At 45.0% G+C, this 24575-nt stretch overlaps 1 protein-coding gene across 1 annotated transcript; it reads right to left on the minus strand.

The window, feature by feature from the left end:
• Positions 1-1969: 1969 nt before the first annotated feature.
• On the minus strand, positions 1970-22982 carry AXDND1 (axonemal dynein light chain domain containing 1; the record flags this gene model as incomplete). Its single annotated transcript, XM_082311423.1, has 25 exons — positions 1970-2070; positions 3000-3151; positions 4017-4108; positions 5074-5205; positions 5352-5495; positions 6355-6465; positions 7434-7530; positions 8140-8348; positions 9029-9122; positions 9728-9941; positions 12630-12864; positions 13317-13380; positions 14306-14472; positions 15054-15155; positions 15773-15893; positions 16530-16634; positions 17070-17210; positions 17719-17840; positions 19143-19248; positions 19360-19416; positions 20561-20646; positions 20991-21117; positions 21730-21830; positions 22192-22373; positions 22886-22982. The coding sequence occupies 25 exons, from the start codon at positions 22980-22982 to the stop codon at positions 1970-1972; spliced, it is 3159 nt and encodes a 1052-aa protein (XP_082167549.1).
• Positions 22983-24575: the final 1593 nt, after the last annotated feature.

Here is a 24575-nt window from a genome sequence, read left to right on the forward strand (position 1 = left end):
CATGCCTAGCAGGGGTTACCCAGCCAGTTGCTCACTCTTTGTATTTTCACTTTTATTCAGTCCCTCTTTGCCTGCTGGTAACACTCACGCACATTGGCACATATCATCAGTAACACTGATGCCCCTAAATGCCCCTGTGTCACGAGGACGGCCTGCAGGTACTGGCTTAATATTGCTGCGAAGGGCCAGGATCCCACTTCTACTGAGTACAACATATTCTGTATTTAATCAGCCCCTTCAGCTCCCTGGAGTCCCCTTCTCAACACTCAGTGCTCCCATAATACTCGCTCTACAAGTGTTTGCCGGCCTTTTTACAGCAAGGACACCCAGCGAACCAGCCCCCTTACAAGCGGCTGGGAAGTGGGAAAAATCCACCTGTGAACTTCTCGGTGATCACTCGAGCATCCGAGCCCCAGGTGTAACCTCACATCCAAATCATTCTGCCACGGCAACCCTCTCAGGAGAGGGCAGCAGGATGGCTGTGGCTCCTGCTCGCGTGTCTGTAATAGATCTCAGTAGCGATCCACTCATGGAAAATGAGCTCTGGGAAGTAGAACAGCTCTGTAATCTTCCACTCGCGAACGTGAGCTGTGTAGTTACTTCTCTAAGGCTGGTTCTGGTTATTTCTCATGCTGTTGGAATAGGCCCCTGTTTCCCAACCTAGGGCACAAAAGGGTGTAATACTACACAGAGTGAGCTGCAGATGATCCTTTCTCTGAACACTTCTCCGGCTGCATTTCTAACTCCGTGTAAAATGATCCATCCAGACCAAGATTCCGTGGCACATCAAGGACCAACACCTCTACAGATAATGTCTCAAAGAAACAACACTTAGCCTGAGAAATGACTGTCAAGAGACACGCAGTACCATACCAGGGCACACAAATTACCCTATTTGCACTCCTATCTGCAGAAATCAGGTATAGTTCCAAAGAGCACGCCTTGTTGCAGCAGGATCTTCTCTTATACATACAGAGCTGGCAGAAACTTGTCATTTTACCTTCAGGAGATATTACATTCAAAAACCTTGCAGAAGGAAAACATGACTTAAAAATGTACTTCAGGATTAGTGATATATATTGTTCCCAAAATAGAATTTACTCCAAGGGAGCTGGCAGGGGTTGTCTGAGCCGATGTGATTCCTGAGAGTTTCACTGCCTGCTCTTCCAAGCTGAGACTGGGTCAACTTGCAGAGTCATGCCAAACCCAGGCAGCTCTGCTGGCCTTGCAGAGCTTTGTAACTATACAGACTGCCCCGGATTGGGGACCCAACAGAGGCAGAAGTCCTGGGTGGCCACTGCACTGGGCAGTTTGGCCTGTTGAGGTGTCAGCAATTTGAGAAAGGCCTTCAGGACCATGCACAGCTTCAGGCCGCTTCATGCTTTCTGAAAGAAGGACAAAACCTTCAAAAGAAGAAGATTCAAAGACGAACAAAAATTCGTCCGTACAATTCTGTATGATTTCTTCCTAACCAGTCAGCAGGTAACTGGATCATCTGAAGCCCAGAGGACAAAGGAGGTACCCATTATCAGATACACAACCAGGCCATGCTGGCACTGATTAAAAAAAACCCCTTGATACGAGAGGAAGGAGGTGCAAATGACTTGCTTGCATGATCCAACAGGGATGAAGCAGAATGAGATACAGCAGCAAGAAGAGATTGATGAACACAAACAGGAGGCAAGCACAGGGCAAGGGGAGGAGGGCACACAGGCAGGAGAAAGTCAAGATAGCAATGGTATTACAAGGAAGACAAGCTGTAAAGATATTAGAGCTGTGGAAGGAGGCAGAGGAAAAGCAAGACAGATGCAGAAGTGGTGGAGCCAGGTAGAAGAACAGCATAAATGCTGAGATGGCACAGAGGTGTTGGGGTAGTGGAGGAGGAGTAAGGCAGCGGATTGGGGGCAAGATGCTACTATGAATGGGCACTACTCACTACTGAAAGATACTACTCAGGCATTGCTGTTCTTTAATATTTGCTTTTTCTGGATCCTTTGGACTGGCCAGAGGTAGAAGCTTTGGGACTTGAACAGGCCCCAACTTCCGAGACGCTTTCTTGGAAATATTTTTCTGAAAGAAAAACAAAAAAACAAACCAAAGCCATTAAAAGTACCGCAGAGTAAAAAAATGTGCCCAAGGTATCACATTCTTAACAAACCAATTAGCCTCTCCTTCCGCTTTGATGTCAAAGAGATAGGATACACTGAAGGACTAAGGGAAGAAGTTTTAATTCCCATTCTTTCTCCTTCTCCACATCTTATAACTGTGTGGAGCCAGTTGAGAAAGGACACAAGGAAATGCTTTCATCCACAACAAACATGCAACCTAAGGAACACCCTGCCACACCGAATGGGCAAGATCAGTAGGTCAGCAGTGTTCATACAGCTCCTGGAGACAGCAATAATGTCCTGTGCTCTAAACATAAAAGGTCTGTGGCCTCTGGGAGTGGAGGGACCTGGAACATTATTTCTTTTCTACCCCAAAGTCAGTGATCCTAAACAGGTCTTCTTGACTGTAACAGGCAACACTCACTTACAAGGAAGATAAAGCTAATTACAGTGATCTCCTAGATGTAGACCCTGTGTCATATGTCAAAATCAAACAAAATTATTTTCTTTCAAAAACAGACCACGTTCAGCAGTGCTTTCTGTCCCAATCTAGAGTCATGGTAAAAGCCTCCCTGCTTGGTCTCTGACAAAGAGTCTAGACAAAACCCTAGGATGTGCCCAGGAAGAGAGGGTCCTGCACTAAACAGGAGGGAACACTTCCCCCAGGGAAGTGGTTGAGTCTCCATCCCTGGAGGTATTTAAAAGATGGGTAGACATAGTGCTCGAGGACATGGTTTAGTGGTGGCCTTGGCAGTGATAGGTTAACGGTTGGACTCAATGATCTTAAGAGTCTTTTCCAACCTTAACGATACTATGATTCTATGAGGTGTCCTCAAAGATTGCTTCCCTCTCTGAGTCTAGGAGAGGGTTCAGAATATTGATTCTCCTGACCTTGCCCTTCTTTGTGTGGTGCTTCTGGGATGACTTTCCCCTCTTTCTCCAGCTCACACTCTAGCGCTTTGATTCTCTGCAGAGCTTCTTCCAGCTTCTCTTCAAGACCTTCAGATCTCTCCTCTGCTTTCTGAGCACGGCGCTCTGTTTCTCTGAAACACAGAAGCAAAGATAATGTTGAAACCTGAAATCTAAGCAGCTGCTGGCAGGATACCTAAAAGAAAGATTTAGAAAGCTGAAGCGTTCAGTAGGATTGACTGACTCTATAAAACACATTTATGGTTTCAGAGAAGGGCGTTGTTAAAAGATCTGTAAGGGACTTCATGGCACATCTGTGTAAACCGTGCAAATTGAATCGATTTTAAAACTCAGGGTTTGCTAGCAAAGGGTGAGATACTGATCTTCATTGTGCAAGGATAAATACAGAGCACAGTCAATTCTATTAGCAAGGTTAATGAGATGGGCTTACCTTGGATAATGCAAGCTCACAGACAAAACGAGAAGTATGAGGGAATGTAATTCAGAGCACCCAAGCCTGCTTAGGCATGGAAGAAGTCATTACCAAACACAAACCTTAATGTGGTTCTGCCTGGAGCTGCTTGGGTGTCCCTTCATTGTGTTCCCCACACTTAGGCACAACATTGCATGGCTGTACCTACCAAGCTTCTGGGCACTAGCAGGCCCTGGAAGCGCTCAGCTGCGTTCGCATAGCACCCTGCAAGTGCTAACAGGACCTGAAGTATTAAGAAATTTGGCAGAAAACCATCATGAGAACCTCTGCAACGTACCTTGTGAGTACACAAAATGGAAAATCTGCACACAGATGAAGGAGAGCTGACATGGGTCATGTCTTCAGCTAACATAAATCTTGGGTCATTGGCCCAAGACAATCAGAATGGAAAGAAACCCAAAATTAAGCCAACAGATGAAGCAGAACCTTATCAGAGAGCAGAACAGGCACTTGCCTGGGACGAAACCCTGCCCCGCTCATGCCTCCAGCACAGGACCAGTACTCACAGCAGCTGCGCTTGCAGATGTTCCAGCATTGTCAGGGCTTCAAACTCTTTCTGAGAAAAGGGAGTCGACAACTTCGTGGCAGTCACCTCCCTCTGGTTGGGAAGAGCAAAACCTTTTATAAGTGAGTGTGAAACCAACGGTGCTGCATTTCGTCTGCAGCGTGTGCCTGGTTTGCTGTTGGTTTCTCAGTGCACAGTTACAACACAGACAAAAGCTCAGTATCAGCAAAACATGTAAAGTCAAAGACTAGTTCAGGCACTGAACTGATCTTGGCATTAAAAATAGACTAAAATGACTCAGACGTGAAAGTCTCACTGGCTCATAGTCTTGGGTTGCTGGGTTACAGAGGTTGGAGATGGCTGTAGCCTGACCAGGAGCGAAAAAACCAACAAAACAATATTCAGAGAATAGAAAGCAGCAGCTCCTCACAAGGTCCAACAGGCATGTCAGTTTTCTTCATCTGAAGAAGACAACCAGGGTTTTTCTGTAAATTAACTGTTAAAAGGCTCCTACTCTAAGCTTTGGAAGGTAATTGTGATTTCCAGGGATTCATTTCTGTAAAACAAATCGAAGTCCATAAAGAAACAAACATCCCTGCATCTCCTGCTGTCACTTTGCACTAGCTGCCCGCCTCTAAAGCGTGAAGGGCAAGGCACACTCAGCAATGCAGCACGCTTAAGGAGTGGGACCATCCAGTGACCGTTTGCTAAAGATCCAGAATTCCTGTACCTCTAGGCTCCACTCTGGATGACTGACTGGCCAGGGAATGACTGCAAAAGGCAGGCCCCCATAACTTCTGAAGAGCAACTTTACCAAAGAGCACCATCCCAAAAGCAAGTGGAGAAAACAAGGACCTAGGAGGCCAAAACGACCTGAACTTCTTGCTTCCTTCTTGTTGTGGGATCTCCCTGAATCTCTGAACCCTCTTCAACTCCTCCCATGTGCTCAGCTCCAAACCATTTTCACCATCCCAGTCTCTGCAGATGGTAGACAGCTAAAACCCAGCTCCAAATCTCTGCCAACAGGCTAAAACCATTGGTGTGGTGGAGACTCCTACCCCTGTAACCGAAACTATGTCTGACTTCAGAGACTTCAGGTGGATGTTGGAGTCATGCCCTACATATCTGATCATGTCTGCAGTACCTTCATTTTCCTCAGTCAGATAATCCATACCAGCACCTGGCTGCTGCTGAGAGAAAAGGAACAAGAAACAGGAGATACCACTAGCCTAGTGGCATTCAAGGCAGCTGTAATGCCATGTTTCACATTTCATACACCAAGCAATAAATAAAAAGGCCCTGCTGGAAAGTAGCATATTGCAGCTACTACAGTCACCTGCATAATAGCAATTTCCTCCTTTACTTCTAATGTTTCTTCCTCTGTTACAGGTTTCCTACTGCTGTTGACATCTTCAGCTTCAAGCTCTTCCTGAGTTGAAGAAATTAGAGTGTCCTTAAGCTTGAGCTTCAACTGCAATTCCTGTAAGGCACCGTAAGGATCGGGTTAGTAGCATGTTCCCTTTGTCCATCCAAATAACCTAGGCAAAGCTAACTGGTCTCTGACTTTCTCCTGCACATATTTAGACTTGGACTCCAGCCACCGAGGCGGCCCTGAGTATGAATATATTTCAAATCACAAATGCATATGCCAGTTACTGAACATGACATAAGCAGGACCCACTGTGGCATCCCTGCTTTCTATAGGCCATGGCACGGAGGAAAACAGAGGCAGCATGCAAGCTACAGCACTAGCTGTACACAAAGTCATGAACAATGTCACTTTGCTTGGGGGTTGAGTTCAGAACTGACGCAAACAAATTGTTCAAGGCAATAAATCTAAATCCATTTCCTCATCATCTGAATTTAGCCTGCTTCATATGAAATTAGGCCAATGACAGGCCACCCATCTATAAAAACACATCTAATTGTCACAGGCAGAGTCAGACATCCAACTAGCCACATAAGGAATTAAACTAGAAGTTCAGGCTGATCTCCTGGGCAAGGCAACCACCAGCATTCCAGCCAAAGTCCACCTCCAAGGGGTGAAGCAAAAGCTACCACGCATCATGGGGAACTGATCTACCAGTGGGGTAAAATCTCCTAGCTCCACCGAAGCTCTGGTTTTGCTTCAGACCTGCCCTCCCAAGAAGCACTGTGATTTTTAACCAGTTTACAGTCATAACACCTCACAGTTCTAGCTGCCACTTTGAGTGCATGCAGGTCCCCATGTGAAACCTTCCCTCAAACAGAACTGTAGCTGCTTCCTTAAGGAAAAATTTTGAAGCAGACCTTCATTCAGACTGGTTCAACCTAGAACAGCAAATGCAGTCTATATATACCTCTGATCCAAAGAGGTTTCTCAGTTCTTCTAAATACACAAAGGAGACCGGAGTACCTTTGATCTCTGAAAGGAGAAGACTACATGCTTGAATCCAATTACAGCACTCAGTCTGGGAAGACATAAGAGAAAATGATTATTCAGGGATTATTGAGCAGAAAAAATAGCTGTTATCATCTTCAGCCAGTTAAATACTTGCACCTTTCTATCTGTCTTTATAGGAAGGGGCCTACCTGGACCCTTCCATCCTCACCCTACAAAGGAAAAGGAAGACACATTTCTCCAGGCTTTCAGACATGGCATCTGTCACCAGTTAATCATTCCCACCAACTAATTCCTTCAACAAGCTCATCCTCAGGCCAGCACGGAACATCTCTGTCACAGCCACTGCCCCAACCCATGTGCGGAGAAATGAGTGTAAATCCCAGGGGTTAATTTTTCACTCACTAAGGTAATGCAGAACAGAAGCACAAGTATTTTCAGTCTCTGCAGAGAAGCTTCTTGCATTCCTTGAAGCAACACCATTTGCCTGGTGCTCAAGGAAGGCTTCAGAAAGGTTCTACCTCTTGCATTCCTAAAGCACAGGCAAAGCTCAGCTAAACACTGGCGATGACAGTGGTAGCAATTAAGACCTTTACATGCAAGTGTAGAATAAGGAGGCAGCAGGTAGGTGAGTTGACTGCAAAAAGTTTCAACTGCATCTGTATAAAAGGTATATGGCACCAAGCACCTCCAGGAACTCCTAAGCACCACTCAAGTCTGGATGTATATGGCTCTGATAAGCTTTGAACCAGAGGTGAATCTCCTGCCACTCATAGGGAATAAATCTCACAGGAGAGCCCTTACATATGTACCCTGAAACAGGGCAAGGAAAATACGAACATGACTCGATCCAGGTTTATCTGCTTTCCAGGACTGTGGAGTCAGCAGGGAACTTAGGGAACCAGGGTAATCCATTGGAGTAGCAGGAGTCTTCCTGCTCCTTGAAACCCTCACATACATTTTCCTCTACCTTTTACAAAGTAAATGGAGTCTCATCTACCCCAGACCTGGATGGCTGGAAACACAGGCACCTTTTACCTTGATCTTGTTCAGCTCCTCCAGCTCAAAATCAGATTCTAAATCTGTCTTTGACCTTTTCTTTTGAACGGTTGCATTGACAATCTCGTGGCAGCAGCTGCAAAGATGCAGAATGTCATCAGCCATGCAGGAGTGCCCTCAAATGCTTAGAAACATAGAATCATACAATCATTTAGGTTGGAAAAGACCCTTCAGTCAGGAGTCCATTGCTGTCAGCAAGGTACAGGAGCTGTCTGTAGACCTCTGCACTAGAGAAGTCTCCAGAAGACCAGTCCTCACCTCACCCATTTACACAGCAAACTCCCGGACTGCTTGTCCGTGCTTGTGCTGTACTAACCCACAGAGGATGTCTGAGCACAGATCCTGAATCAGTTGGAGGCTTTGCTCCAGGTGACCTGGACTACAGACTCGCTGCCCTTACGTCCTCTGGAGGTCATCCTCAGAAGTGTGGGCACGGGCAACGCAATCACAGATGCTAGCACGTTTTATAGCAGTACTAGGTATAAAGCAGGCACTGCCATTCTCTTTAGGTGTTCCTATCTTATTAGGCTTCCTACACATTCCAGTAAGGCCCATTTAGGACCTGGGAAAAGATCCAAGGACAACCAAATTGATGGGATCTGTCGCCATGATCAATCTCTCAGCACACTACATGTTTTTTCTTGAGAAAACCCCCTTAGATGAAATTGAAAACCTCTGCTGATACCTGACTATAGAACCAGAGAGTCTGCCCATCTCTGCAACCAGCTCTTCAGCTTCATGCTGCAGCTCACAAGCCCCCAGAAGTCTGAGCTCCTCATCCATCTCGGTGTCTGACTCTTGCCGCTGGGGACACTCCCAGGACAAGCGCTCTGCTGTCATGTGTCGCAGCAAATTCACCAGCCACAGGGTCAGGTTTCTGTGCAGTTCAGTTACCTGCACAAAACATCAGAGCAAATCTAAACCAGTAATAAATGACTGGTCTTGCCAAGTAGTCTGAAGTCAGTGCATTTCATGTAAGTCAATGTCCTACCTAATTCAATTTGCAGACTGACCTAATGACAGAAACATTTTTTTTTTCCATTTTTTCTCCCATATTCATTCCCATTATGAACACATCTTTTCCTACTATGGATCTATCCTTCTCCCAGTTCTCGTTTAGGATCATATGCTGCTTATCAGCCACGTGGTGCTCTCTTGTGTCCAGAATTCAGCAACAAACCAAAAATCACACACCACACTTGCAGAACATTTAAAAAATGCATAGTGAGAGCCTCTAGTCTACGGTCCTGGGAGAAAGAAGTAAAACCACAGAGAGCTTGCAGCCACACCAGCTCTCCGAACAGGAAATATCAATGTTATTCCAGAGGAAAAGCTTGCTAAAGATGAAACAATAAAATTGTGTTCAGGCACCGTATAGGAGACCTTACAGCTATTTTTAGAAGAGTTCTCCTCTGCTCCTTTGGCTGGAAGACAAAAGCCACAACTCAACTCAAAAAGGAAAGAAAGTGTCGAAAGAGAAACAAGCATTCCTCACAGCTGTGGTTGTAATTAAAGGAAAGACTGAATACTAGATATAGTGCTCTTATCCCTAGCAGTTTCAGGCTTGCACTTACTTTTTCGTTAAGATGCATGATGTTCTTCTCAACCTCATAATTCATGGACAGAATCCATCGCTGAATCATCTGAAAAAATTCTCTAGGTACCACCCTGGAAAAAAAACCAAACACAAATCCAGAAATAAAGTGACCTCTAGTGCACCAGACCCGAGGATCTCCTGTCTCAAAGACACCTTTTGCTTCCCAGCTCAAGGAAAGGACATATTTTAGTACCCCATATGCTGGAAACATGACGCAGGCTTTTTTGTTAATGCTATACTTGCAAACTTGGCATTTGCAAGTAATCTCTTACATATACGTTAGGCATGTGCTCTGCAAATGATTTATTTCTTGATGATATTTACCAAAGGCAATGGAGCACCATGAAGAGGAATATGCCCCCACAAATCCGACTATAAATGAATCACATATTTTGTTTTTTCTTCAAATGTCAAGATTTCCAAAGCAGGTGGCAGTTCTGAGGGAGACGGTGATGTTCCAGGAGCGATACTGAAGCCACCAACTGTTTCCACAGATATTGCCAAATCAAAGCAAATGAAAGGCAGTCGCCAATCATTTTAACACTTCAGCTGATCACATTTATCCCACTGCCAGTTTCCTGCACAGGGGTCCCCACAAAAGAACATTTCTCTTTTCTTACGAGTGTAGTTTAACGTACAAGGCCAGCCCAGACACAATTAACACCTCTGTCCTTACGGGAAATGAGGTTTCTTATCACTCTCCGCTTCATGCAACTGGCTGGAGCCTATACAGCTCATCACTGTATCCACCTGGGCCAGCCATACAGGAATCTTGTGATAAAATGCCCGCAGCTCAGCTTCGTGCATGCCAGAACCTTGCTTCAGCTTTTGTGCCTTGAATAACCAATCTTCCATATCTCTCACCAAGGCTGTTAAAAACCTAGCTGTGCCTGCGGGGGGAAAAAAATACAAACCTTTAATTACAATTCTTTCAGCCAACAAAACCAAAGCTGAATTCAAAGAGGGATGCCAAGAGGGATGAACAGCCTATGGGGGGAAACGGCTACACTTCAGATTAAGAATAAGCTGTGTAGTAAGCACTGAATTGAAAGCAACCTGCAAGAAAATGGTCTTGATTTGAAGCCCTGACTTTCCTTCTTGTCTTGGCAGATTTGGCTCCCTTGTTGCATAAAGGCTTAATATAAGTCTTTTTAAAATGGCTTTGCAGTTACAATCCAATTCTTTGAAGGTGCAGGTGATACAGTATGCACAGATGTGCAAAATGCCTGGACAAGGTAGTAAATTACTTGTTTATTCACTCATCTGGCACATACTGATGGATATTCTCTATTTGTGGGGAATATGCTTGAAATTTAACAATGCTTACTCTTGATATCCAACGTTTAAGATTTCTTTAAATCCTGGTGAGGTCTAGGCCTCCATGATATCTTGTAGCAAAGGTGGTGATGACAAGTTTTTTAATATTTCAATTATTCTGATGCATGGCTCAATTTCCCCACTGTACAGCTGTGGGGTAGAACTGGTTAACTTCTCCTTTAGCTTGGGAGAAGTGCAATGAAGCAGTGTTGGGATGTCCAGACTGGTAAGAAATGGAGGAGGTTACCCTCCACAGGGTGGAGCCTTTCAGAGTGCACGATGGGAGCTACACAACCAGGTATTAGTTTTTAATGACCAGGAGGCCAAGGAGAAGTGGTAGGAATGATATTGTTTGTGTTTTCCTGCCATACAGCATCAGCTTAAGAGGAAAGAAGAGGTAGGTCCCAGGAGGGCATGGGATGAGGGAGAACAGTCACTTCTGATCACTTACATGTGGTTTGGCCATATTTGCCCTTACACAGTATCCTGGATCCTTATTAAATAGCAGCTTGCTTTGGGAAGGCTGTCTGTGTCATCGCATTTATCTTATAAACTTAATCAAGTCCCCAGCAAAAGAGAAGACCTAACTGGAGCTCACTGGAGAGGTCACTTTAGTCCCAAGTGCCAATTTCAGAGTCAAAACCATCTTATTCTCACAAAGAAGGTACACTGTGAAGGCTTTAAGAAGTGATCAAGGAAGACTGAATAAAAGCAAAGACCTTAAGCCAAACCTTATAAATTTCATATAAATCCTTTCTTACATCTCCTGACTAAAACAATCTCATATCTCATTGTTCTCTCTCCATCTCTGATCCTTGTCATCAAATACCAAATCCTTTGTATTTCTGGCACATGCTGCTTGAGATCAGGTAATCGGATCTTAGAAGATAATAAATACTTCAGGTAACTGAGCGCCGTTGCCTTACAGGACAAAATTACCATGTTCTCAGTATTGACTCTTACCTGTTCTTTATAATCTCTTTCATTTTCACTGTTTCTCACCAAAGATGCAATGTAAAGAGAAGGAATACCGTGTCTTTTCTACTGAAAGGCCATTACATTACAATGTAAAAATTAATCCAAGCCATTAAAAATACACTGCCTTGTATGGATCCAGAGAATACCTTTCCTGTGCTCCAGTTCCCAAAGCCTTTGTTAAAATAAGCAAAGATCTCTTTTTCTGGACTTTGCTGGCTGAAGCAATTTTGGATCCGATGTCTGCACTGTGCTGCCTAGCCCTTTGCTCAGATCACAACTATTGCAGCTTCTGACAATCTGCTGTTAACTTTTTGCCTTGCTGGTGTCTGGCCGATTATGGCCCTGTTCCTTCTTCTTTCTCTCACTTTCTAATGGGAACTATCAGGAATATTTAATTCCTTTAGCTGTCTCTTCGGATGGACAGACTTACCATGCTATCTCAGCTCCTTTAGTAGGCTGAAATATAACACGTAGCATAAGATAATGTAGGGAAAAGCACAGGATAACCCTGAGTGAAAGAATAAGGTGACAGTATGAGAAGCAGCTTAGCAAACATGAGTAGCAGTTCCTGACAGCACATGTTCAGTTTAGTTTTAGTCTGCTAGAAGGAAATAAGATGATTAAAAAAACATCAGAGGAAACAATTCTGAAATAAGAAATGAGTCAAGGTCTTGCAGAGGCAAAGGTTGAGAAGGTTAGTTGCAAATTACGCAACATATGTTTGTTATCTTACACAGGACATGATAACTACATGTCAGCAACGAAAACATTCATTTACATACTTTATTATCAAGATAATTCAGTATCTAGATTAAGATAACTTTGTGTTAATGATAAAGTAATAAAAAAGGAGTATTACCCTCTGAGACAGTGTTACCTAGTTAATGATCTCCAAAGTGATGTTTTGCTTTACATTTTAAACACCCATTCTTTGCATTTACATTTATTTTCTTTTCCGAGCATTATCTATGTAATCAAAAAGCACCCACGCTCCCTCTGAACATAAAACATTACTTCCCCATGTCATATCTGCATTGCATGTTCTTTGCACTGTATCACATTTAAAATTTCAGATATTTTTTTACATGTGACTGCAAGTCAAGTTTCTTGGAGTTTATCCCTCGAATGCTCTTGATTCCCAGCACATATCTGTGCCACATGTCTGGGTCAGACTTTAGCTTTGGAAAAAGCCAATACAGATTATGTCAACTGGTCCTTTATTACCTGCTACTTTCCTGGCATCCCCAAGGAAAGACTGAACTGCAAAATTGGTCATTCCTTACCATTATTCCCACTTATCCTTATATTGTATTGCCAGTAGAGTTCACGTGCCCTTTGGTTTATTTCTTCCAGGGCAGCGTGCTGTGAAGGCAACGCTCCAGCAAAGTCCCGCTGTCGATTCAGCAGTGTTTGTCCCAGCTCCGTCCAGTGCTCCTGCAGGCTGGCAGTGCTCCTGAGACTTTCAGTCTTTCTTAGATGCACCTCCCCTCCATACTGCTCTAGGTCTTCTTTTAGCATCTGAAAGAAAAGTGGGAAGCTCACCATGCCCCCAAAAGTTGGACCACCCCTTGGCTGCAACAGGAAGGTGATGGAAATCAGGTAAGAGAAGCGTGAGGAATCCATGAGCATAAAGATGTCACAGTGAGTAGACAGCACAATAAATTGGAAACTTTTTGGTGACAATTCCGAGCGCTTCTATGGATTCCTATAATTTATCAGTCACCAGAGCTGTCGGTCAGACAGTGCTCAAATGCACAGCTAAGTTTAATGCGCTGGCTGACCTATGGTATTGGTCAATTATAACTTCTCATGTGTAGACTCCTAGTTCAAGCTTCAGCACAAAAGATTTGAGTTGATGTGTTTTTATTCACATTTGTGATGGGCATAGATGCTCACTGTGGCTCAGCTAACACATGGTAATTTGCGAGTAGATACCACCCGATAATATGTCCAACCCCCCAAAATCTTACATTTATCAAGTTCTTGATATCTCGTAGGATTTCATCCAGTAGCTTTTCATTCATCGGAGAGGAGCTAAAACAGAGGGAAAGAAGGGATGAGAGCTGAAAAAAACCTCCTTTAGTAGCCTAAGTAAAACCAAGAGTCAAGATATATACTCTATGCATACCAGGTTTGTGAAACAAATTGTGACTTGAAAGAGAAGTAAGAAACACAAGGCCCTGCTCAACCAGAGATTTTTGTTCTCTCACTCAACATAACACAAACACTGGGTGTCAGTTAAGAAAATATGTTACTTCCAGCAAAGATAAAAATCAAATTCAAGCACATATTGAAAATTCAGACATTATTTTTTATTATTATTAATTAATTATTCATTAATTATTATTATTATTAACTCTTAATAATTATTAACTCTATAAATGAAATTTATAAAGTTATATCTTTTGTTAATGCACAGGCTCTGCATTTCTGTGTTTTGTGCTTGCATTTATGCTTTGCTTTATTTAACATATCACAATGAACTAACAAAAAGCCTGCAAAATATAAGCACCTTAACATACAGAATTACTTTGGATTTGAAACCTCATGTCTCTCAGAGTTGCATTTTTTATCTGTACATGAGAGAACTGAATGCTTTATTGAAGCATCATTGCGTGTGCATTCAAGTTAAAATGAACCAAACTGAATAGAGGAATTCTGTTACAGCAATGACAGCTGCAAAAAGGACATTCTGGTTCGCAGCAGGAGGGTACAATCCTTGCTCCACTGAATTCAACCACAAACCCGCAGCATCACTTTGGAGTTACCGTTATGGATCTGATTATCAAAATAAATGCGTCAAGCAGAGAAGCAGAGCAGTGAGGGATGTGCCAATTGTACCAAATCTCACTGCACCTGGGAGCCAGTGCACACTTTGCACTGGTCCAGTGAGATCTACTGTCACAAGGCAAAGGTTGAGGGTGTTGACTGCTAACCCCGGTCCCTCTGGACCACTCACAAGTCACTGCTATGGAAGTATTGAAGCCGCTTGTTGAGGCTGCTGCAGACAATTTGCAATTTTCCCTGGCTGGACTCCTCGGAACGCTCTATTTCTGCTCCAATGTGACCCAACCTCTCCCTGAACTGCTCGGTCTCTTCCCGCAGATCAGCCAGGTCTTCTGTGTCCTGCAGGTGTTGGGCAAGAGGGTGGGAAAAGGGACTGTTGTGATTTTTTTGATCCAAGTTGGAGAAATTCTCCCTTTGCCCTAGCTATTTTGAGATATACACATATCAGAGATCTGGGAAATGTCTGTAATTCCACAGCACAGCCCTCACAAACCCTTTGACACAGGACTAGGGTGGCTCACCCTCTCCAGGCATGCCAGAACCGAGCGCTTGACTCCTTGCTGCTTGTATGCTATTGAGATACCATGCAGCCCCATACCTATGAGGCCATAATTACACTAGCCTCAATCTGTTTTGGTTTTATGGAGAAGGAATGGGGAGAGGGAAGAAAGCCACAAAGAAAAAGGGGAAACAAGGAAAAAAAGAAAAGTTTGAGGTAGAGAAAAGGGGGCATGGAGTAAAGAGAGAAAAGCAGAAAGAGAGTGAGCTCATTCAAATTTTAATGCTTGTTTGAAACTAGACCATGATTTGAAGGTTCAAATAACAACCAAAGTACTGAATGCTTTACTGAGAACCATAGAGGTACAAAAATCAGGCATGCAAACACTTTGAACAGGTACCCATCACAGGCAGGTCCTTACCTTTGAGGCCAAGAGGACTATGAAATGCTTGAGAAGGTTGGTCAGTGTCTTTCCACTAACATGGAGCCTGTGAACCAATGTGAGCTGGTTTCTGTCTACTATCTGAAAAAAAAAAAAAACCCACACATTATTATTTGCACTCTTTTCTTCTGAGAGGAGAGGCATTGGGCATTACCACGGGAGCTTTACCATCAGTAAAATGGAGCTCAAGCAGTTGAGTTCACTTTCCTTACAAATAAATTTCTGATCTCCCAGGCAGTCCCAGAAGTTCTGCTAGTGGATTTTAAACTTGAAGGGGATAAAGTAGGAGATCACAAACAAGGGGGACAGACAAAAAAGGAAGCACAGAATTTACCAAGAATGATATTTTGTGAGGAACTGTGAGGAATCTGGGTACAATATTCTAAATTATGAGGAATAGGAAACTTTTTAGCCAAACCCATCTCTGAATGGAAATATTATTTTCACAGAAGTTCTTCCTGCACAGAACCTGGAGATCCATACCAAAAATGCTGTGTGAGTTAGCTGGTTTCCATTTAAAACACACTCGCGCGAAATACAACAGACCTCAGGAAATGACATCAGGGCAGGTATGAGATGCGTTACTACACAATCGTATTGAATAAAAATGTTCTTTGGAATGAAATCTGCCCTTGGAACAAGACTGCTAGCTATGATGGCTTATACCTTGCAATGTATGACTGATCTCCTGCACCTACCTTCAGAGCCAGGTCATATGCAGCTGAGCTCCAAACGTCTCTCTCTTGGGCTATCAGCAGAACTTGCTTTTCCAGTCGTCTTCTCTGTAACTCGTATAACTCCCGATACTCTTCCAAAAGGCTAGAAGGGAAAGACAATGAAATATGTGCACCTCTGTTTCTCATTCACGTTTGCTGTCTTTCTCCCAATTCCTAAAGCTTTTCTTAGACATTTCCTCTTCCTCCTTCCTTCCTCAGTCATCTCCCACACAGCCTGTAAATTCACAGGTCCTTTGCCCCGAGCCCCTACAACACCTTTCGGTTGATATTCCCATTACGACTTGGATTCAGTATGAATACAAATCTCTGTAAGTGAATCTGTGTGCCTAAGCACCATAACTCTTATGCCAACCATTTAAATCCCTGGTTTCTTAGGTATCTGAAGATGTCCACAGGCCCTTAGAGGTTCAGAGCTGCAGGCTCTGCTAGACTATGAAGAGCTCACGAGCTGTGAATGTGGCGTGAAGAAAAGGGAATGCCAGCACCTGAGCAACAAATGCAACTTTCATGACTTAAAACTAGAAACGTTTTGAAGAGCTTTCTATCCCTTTGAGGGGTTTAGCATTTATAGCAAAATAATGGCATTTGTCATAAACAGCCAGACAAGCTCTCTCCCCTAGAAGGAAATCAGCCCTCACCTCACCTTCCCAACAACCCCAAGAGAATGGAACCAGCACGCTGGAGAAATCTCCCAACCTCAACTTTGAAAACAACTTACTTTGCATTCGCCTTAGCTTCCTGCATGGCTGTAGCTAGCTCCTCTTGAGCTTTTTCTGCTTCTTTGGTCACCTTGCGGTCATGCTCTTGTACCTCGTACAGCTCGCTAAAACAAGGGGGAACACACTTAATGCAACTTAGCCCAACCGAAAGGTCTCTACTCTGGCAGACACAGACTGGTGGGCCCTACACTATCATGCAGGGCTCTCTTCCTCCAACACAATTGCCTCACTGTAGGGGTGAAAGGGATCTTGAAGGCCGCCTCTTCCAGTGCACGCACGTTGCTCCACCAACCCCTTTCTGCAGTCCCCCATCAACGAACCTCCAGCGTGCTAAAGAAAGGAGGTGGCTTTGACGTTATTTGGCACTAAGAGGGTGCAGTGAGAGTGTGAGGAGGCTCAAGTGTGGTCCCTGTAGCTCTGCTTCAAATCATAACATTATCTTCCTGCTCCTATGGGAGGAGGACTAGAAAACTGAACAAAATCAATGGACTAAGCCTAGGGCATAGAGGTAATTTCTTAGGATCAGGCAGGATTCAGACCTGGCCAGCTGTCCAACAGATTCTTTAAAATAAAGTAGTTCTTCGGTAATATGTCTGTCAACCAGCTGCTGTGCCATCAATTTTTTGTAGAGGGTCTTCATCTGTTCAGGAATCCGCTCCAGGAGACCCACGTACCTCTGCCTGCAGTAAAGAGAGTAAAAAAGGGTATTTACTTGAGAGTGCAGATCTCCCTTATTCCATCTGAAGACCCTTTCCTTTCACTGCACAGGAAGCTATCTAGAACACAATCTTTTGAGTGTTCGGACTGGGGATTTTAAACACTCTGGAACAATTTAATTGCTACAAATAGCGGTAATCTGAGCATGGGAACACTGGCCATGAGGAAGGTACCAGCTATTCTACGTCTGAAAACTTCCACTGAATGTCACACTAATAAAGTGCCCACACTGTCAAGTGTGGTGACAGTGCCACTGACTTCAAGCTCCAGGTTACCTAACAGAGGCTCATTAGCCCCAGTTGTTAACTAGGCAGGGAAATCCTATTCCACTCCTGACCCCATGCCAATTACATCATGACGGGCTAGCTTTGCTGGGCAAGGACATCAGGAACAATCTGCAAGAGCTAATGCTGCTCCCGAGAGGACACTGCCATAGATCAAGAAGGGGATTAAGAGTTGGCTAATGATGACCTGAGCTTCGAAAGCAGCTGTCCTCTCTCCACGCAGTCCACGCTGACCTGCCGAATCAGCTCATGGAAAACGATGTTGTAGATGTTCTGCTCTGCCTTCATCAGCTCCAGCAAGTTGTGCAGCTGGCAAAACAGGCGAGAAAAATTACAGCCTTGCAGAGCCCAGCCAGTCTACTCCTTTAACAACAGAGGTTAGCACAGATCTCTCATTTCTTCTGAAGGAGGTTTCCCATTGAGGACAGAACACTACTAAAGGTATAAAGGAGAAGGGAAAGAGCCATCCTGCATGCATTCACACATTTGTTTTTAAAACATGTTATGCACTATCCTGACTACCCTCTGTCCTGGTTTCAGCTGGGATAGAGTTAATTTCCATCCTAGTAGCTGGTATAGTGCTGTGTTTTGGATTTAGGATGAGAATAATGTTGATAACACACTGGTGTTTTAGTTGTTGCTAAGTAGTGCTTACACTGGTCAAGGACTTTTCAGCTTCCCATGCTCTGCCAGGTGCACAAAAAGCTGGGAGGGAGCACAGCCAGGGGGGCTGACCCAGACTGGCCAAAGGGCTATTCCATACCATATGGCATCATGCTCAGCGTATAAACCAGGGGAGGTGGCCAGGGGGCAGCGATCGCTGCTCGGGGATGGGCTGGGCATTGGTCAGCTGGTGGTGAGCATTGTGCATCACTTGTTTTGTATATTCTTTTATCATCATCATCATCATTATTATTCTTTTTCTTCCTCTGCTGTCCTATTAGATTGTCTTTATCTCAACCCACAGGTTTTACTTTTTTCTTTTTTTCCCCCTGATTCTCTCCCCCATCGCACCAGGGGCAGTGGGGAGGGTAAGCGAGCGGCTGTGTGGTGCTTAGTTGCTGACTGGGGTTAAACCATGACACCCTCCCGTCCACATGTATAGGAGCTTCTCTGCTAATTCCAGCTGGAGTTCCTGCTGAGGCAATGCTCTACATTTTTCAAAAATCCTTCCCCATCACTGTTCAGGAATAACAGAAAACAAGGCCAAACAAGGTACAGATGTTCTTTGACATCTGCTTTTTAGGTGTATGAAGGTTTCCAAAGGCCCGTTTTATAACACCGCTGCCTATTGCCCAATGAAGAGATGAGACAGCTACAGCTTTCAGTCCTCCATAGTAATAATGCCAAATGCATTCTTTTCTGGCAAAAATGCCATAAATGTAATTTCCTACACCAGCAAGCTAACCATCTATTCTTTGTGGATCAGATGAAGATGAAGAGAAGCTCAGGAGAGGAAACCTCTGGTTATTAGAGGACATACAGACAGCTGACTTGGGCAGAAACTAGCTGCTAGGAGGTAGTTTAAGCACAGCAGGGATAATTGCTAGGGAAAACAATGTTGTTTTTCTGGGTACAAGAAAGTTATTTGGGCCCAAGTGAGTTATCCACCTGTGAAGGTCCTGTTACTCTGATTAGCTTGTCTACTCCAGCTTTTTCCAACATGCTGTCCATCACCTCCATCAGCTGGATGACCTCGAACCTCCCAGAAGGTTTCCTGACAGACCAGAAAGAGACACATCATTATTCTGTATAGCATAATTTTCCCAGGAAATTAAATTCAAACAGCTGTTTTTTCCCCAACAACTTCATGCAGGGTGGTACTTACATGGATGGGAACAGCCGTAGTTTCTTTTCACGGTCTTCAAGCAGTGTTGTGTATTTACTGAAACGAACACAAACGTTAGAACTGTTATGAATGAACACAAGTGTTAGAAAAGTTAGATTACAAAGCAGTCCTTCCAGTGCTAGCTACAGGATCCCACTCTCTCCTTCAATCTCTTTGTCCCGTGTACAGGCTCATGAAGGTTGGAGAGGCTACAAGGTTGCTCTTCAGTGGGAGCATCCAGAGCCTAATGTGAGAACTGGACCCCCTGCAGTGGTTGCCCCAGCTGGAGCTCCTTCTTCTTGCCACTAGTGACACAAATCTTGTAGGAACCTTCTCCCTCTAAGACCTCTCATGGTACTTGGCTAAGAAGTGACCAATGGGTTTAAAAGTTACTGGTGAGGTCAGAAGACCACCACATATCCACATCACACCCACCCAGAGACTGATCGCAGGAGACCATCGACAACATAAGATGACAGTGTTCTGTTACATCACGTTGGCAAAGAAGCTGTGAGGATTTCACTCCTAATCTTAGTATTTTAATCCTCGAACAATGAGAAAGAATCTCCTTTAAATATAGTAAGTTGTCCGGAGAGACCAAGGGGAGTCTCAGTAGCCTTTAGGCAAGGCTTGGTAAACTCAATTCAAAACTCACAGCCTGAAAAATAAAAAAAAAAAAAAGAAAAAAAAAAAAAAAAGAACAACAAAACAAAGCAAAAAAACCCCACCACAACCCCAGACTGGTCAGATTCAAGATGCTAGCAGGTCTATACAAGCATAAAGTGAGAGTAAGAACTGCTGAGAGCCTGCCCAGCTTTGTGGCTGAAAGCAATTCTAAAAGAAAAACAGAGAAACTAATTAAAAAAAAAAAAAAAAAAAAGCAGCAATAAGCTTCCAAAAGTTGCCTGAAGGAATCAAACCAGACTTCAGCTTCCAGATTCATGTCCAACTACCGAACCCCCCCGAGCAGTAGTACTAGCGTACAGCAAATTTTCTGTTGGCCACCTCAAAGCAGCAGGGACAAGGAAAAGGAGGGTCACCTTGCTCTGCAGGGTTACCTACAGTCTGGTCATTAGCATAGGATTTGCACAACCTCCCTGTTATACTCTCCCCTTCCCAAGAGGGTCCTCAGCCTCTCACCACTTTATCCCCCTGCTCCAAACAGTTGAGGACAAACCCTTGTAAAGCAGAAAGCACTCACTCATCGAAGTACTTCAAGGGCAAAACTCCCCTGTTCTTCAGGATGTGAAATTCCTTGGGAACCAGACTATCTGCTAGGGTTGCTCGCTAGGGATGGAAAAGAGAGAGAGCATAAAAGACATGAGCACGCTCCCGGTTCCTTCCCAAAGAGGACACAGGTTTGGCAGCTGGGAGAGAGAAGCTCACATAGCAGCTTTTCACGCTGCTTTTCCCTTTCCTGCTCACACATTCAGAGCCCGACAGAAACCATCTACCTCCGAAAGCAGACTGAAACGATTAACACTGAACTGCGGCAGGGGAGCTGGGGGGCTGGAGCTGCAAGGAGAGCCGATGAGTTTTAGGATCAGGGTAACACCGGGGGATGTGTATGAGGACCTCCCTTCTCCCAGCTAGTGACACACACAGAAAAACACCTGAACGGCAGCACTCACAGGAGTACGTGGGACCGTATCACAGCTCCGTCTCTGGTCCTGACGACTCTCGTCAAAAGAGCTTCTACCAGTCATTGCTTTCTTAGCTTCTTGGCCAGTCGCAATGTCACACAGGTAAGAGACATCCCTGAAACGGAGGGGAAGAGCTCGTTCACTGATCCACCCCGCAGACAACCCACTGTTCCCTTACTTGCCAGCCTAAGCCACGCATGGGTTTGCTATGCTCAGCCCGAGACAGGCTTACGGCCAGGATTCCCTCCCCTAGGCCAAAAAAGACCAGTGAGATTCTGTTTTTTAGACAGATTGACCTCATATTGCCTATCCATTTTTCACATTGCTGCCAGCACCCTATTGCATAAATATCCAACGTCTGATAAAGAGCAAAACATTTTTCACTTCCTAGCACCATTAAGCATCGCTTATTTACAAAGAAGTGCAAAGCTATTCCCTGCTAAGTCTATTAAAGCCAGAAGAGCTTCTTTTCTTAATCGTGGATCACAGAGCATCCCTGCAAGCCTGGCATCCTTTGGAAGGATGGTTCCAAGAACTGCTCAGTTATTTATTATTGCCTCAAATCTCTCCAGCCTCAACTTGGATGGGACAGCTGGTCCATTCATCCAGCCACGTTAGGCAGCACAGCTGCCTACCATAAGAAAAGACCAAGGGAGAGATCTAGCTCTGCATTCCCAGCTCTAACGTCTTGCCATCGCCCTGGGCTCCTTATCCCTTCTTTGCTTACCTTCCAGCGCCCGTCAAACTGACAGGGTGGTCTGTCAGGTGTCTGAACTTGCTCCGACGATTAGGATAATGCCAAAGCCGATCTGGGGTTTGCAGGCAGCCCTGCAGACAAGACACACGTGGTTGTCACTTCTTAGTGAGAAATGTGCCAAGGAGTGGGAGAGGTCAGGGTGGCTGTCTAAACAAGCTTCATGTCATTATTTCTGTCTTGGGGCTAAAGAAACTGGTGTGGACAAAACAGCCTTGGCAAGGGCTTCACAGCAGCACCAGGGTGCAAGCACATTTTGCAGGGACTGGAAGGCAGCACTTTGGATCTGCATCAAATGGCGCTGTCAGAAAAGTGATACAATATAAGATAAATTTATCTTACGAGGTTGGCAAACTTTCCTTTTGCTCAGGAATTGCACCCCCAACGATGAGACGATCCTGGACAGAAAAAGGCAGGAGATGGAAACATTCTCACCCTGAAGCCCATCGGGGTTTTGGTGGTTTGCAGGAACCGTAAGTGCTCTGGGCTGTAGAGAGAGCTGCTGGCACAGGTCAGGCTTCGGAAAACCTCTTCTGGAACAAAACTATGCTCCAGGGAGGAAGAAGCAGGCCTGATGTGGCCAACCGTCCTCGAGGTACTCCTCAGCTTGGGGATCTCTGGAAAACAGCATGGCAGAACCATTTCAACAGCATTGATTCTGCTGATGAAAGAGAAAGCAAAACTGATGATAAACACAGGGCTGAGGAGAACATGTCTTACCCCAAAACAGGATCAACTTATCTAATCCCTCACCCCAAAGCAGGATCAACTACCTAGAACACAGGCAGCTAATCCCGTGTTTAGCAGTTAGGTCTTCAGTGAAGCCTAGAACAACAGTTGCCTTCTAACCGTGGGAGATAAAGCACCGGTCGCACGACTGCGCCAAGCCATCAGGTACACAAACGCCAAGGGATGCTGTAAGCAACTAAAGTTTGCAGGTTTCCGTAGAGCCATTTCCCTTCTTGTGGATGGCTAGCAGTCGGCTTTCTGCAAAGATATTAACACCCTAAAATACCCGCACTTGCCTAAATAAAGGCAAATTTAATGGAGAGAAGCATCCCGCTGTTAGAGGGAAGCTGGAAGGACGGAGAGTCAGACGTACAACCCGCAGCCTCCAGCCCAGCCCTACCTGACCGCTCCTCGCCGACCCAGCCTGCCCGCGAGGCCTCCCTCGGTTCCCTGCCATCGGCCTTTCGTCCAGGAACCGGCACTCCAGTTGTGGGCATGGTGTTTATTTTATTTTAATGCTTAGCCAAGGAAATTTGCAGTAACGATTGATCTAGAAACAGAATTAAACCCACATTTGTACTTCACAGGGTTAACAGGGTTTTTTTGTTATTATTTATTGTGAAAGCCCCCCTTACGCCTGACACTAGGTGCATCAGTTCGGAAGAAGCCCCCGATGCTTTGCTACATCCTCCATAGGGGTGCTCGGTTTTCCATCTACAAACTGCACTAAGAACAACTGCTTCTTTTATACGCTTACCTGGGCCAGAGATTTAATTCTATTTGAATTTCTCTAATTATTCTTACCTCTTTTTCTTCTTAACATCTTATTAATGAAAAAGAAAATCATATTCCCATTAGTTTTGTAATCTCCACGAGTTCTCTTCCGAAACCCTTTTTCCCCACACTAGCCTTGCCAATATATATTGTTCTTTATAAATGCTCTTGGTATTAAAACTTTTTGACCTCCTCACCAGCTGTATCCTTGTGTACTGTGGTTTCTAATTAGGTTAACTACATTTCTTTGCCTTCAGATACATGTTTGTGGCTGTAGGTATAATCTAGGAGTAATCTTGCCAGGTAGTTTGTCTTGCAGCAGAAATGGTTTCTTGGAAAGAAAATACCAAAATTTGCTAAAAACTTCTGACAGAAGAAAACTTTTTTTTTTTTTTTTCCTTTAACAGTTCTGTTTGGCTGTACATGATATTCCCACCAGCAAGGATGGGAAGATTAATGACACCATTTTATAGCAGCTACAGTTTAAGGACACAGATGAGACTTGACTTAAAGTATGTGGTACACAGCTGGAAAACATCACATTAAGTTCTCAGCACGCAAACCCTTTTCAGGCCCAAAATAAAGGCAGAAATCACCAACACGATATACATTTGGCAGTTGCTCCAATTTAATATGCATTAAATCAGGAGAGGTTAGAAACTCTGGTCTGTTCCCGGAGCTATCAACTCCTTCCCTGCGCTTCCAAGGCTGCCCTTTCCTCTAGCAGAGCTGCGACGGCCGATACGCAGCATATAAAACCCCGGCGATCCTTCTCAGCTGGTGCTTAGCTCAGGCATTCCCTGCTCCTTTTTAGGACCTGAGGAAGGGCTTGTGTAGAAGCTTCCTCCTGCGCGCCCAGCCGGGGCGGTGCCCTCCCCACCCTCCAGCGGCCTTGCTGGTACCTCCAGGCCTGGGTCTGCCGCAGCCTGGCTGCCTCCACCCCTCTCCCCTCCGGCCCTGGGGCAGACTTGCAGCCCCAGCCAGGAGGCGGCTGTGCCGGGGACTCCCCGGGGCTCAGGCCACCCCACACCCCCGGCTTGCAGCCTCTGACCCCCAGGGCAGGCCAGCTCCCCTCTCCCCAAGGGCCCCCTACCTGCCAAGCCTTACCTGCTGGGCAGCTGCTCCCTGGTTCCATCCCCACGGAAACACAGGGCTCTCCACACCTTCTAGAAGATGCCCTCCCTCCCTCCCTCCCCAGCCCCACAAGGCTCTGACCCACATCTTCTCCCCACAGCAGCCGCCTTCCCAGCGAAGCAACCCCACATACCTTACCCCCAGCCCCACTCCCCTTGGCCATCCTGCACCCCGCCCCCCAA

This window comes from Platalea leucorodia (assembly GCF_965183815.1).
Source record: "Platalea leucorodia genome assembly, chromosome: 5".
NCBI lineage: Eukaryota > Metazoa > Chordata > Aves > Pelecaniformes > Threskiornithidae > Platalea > Platalea leucorodia.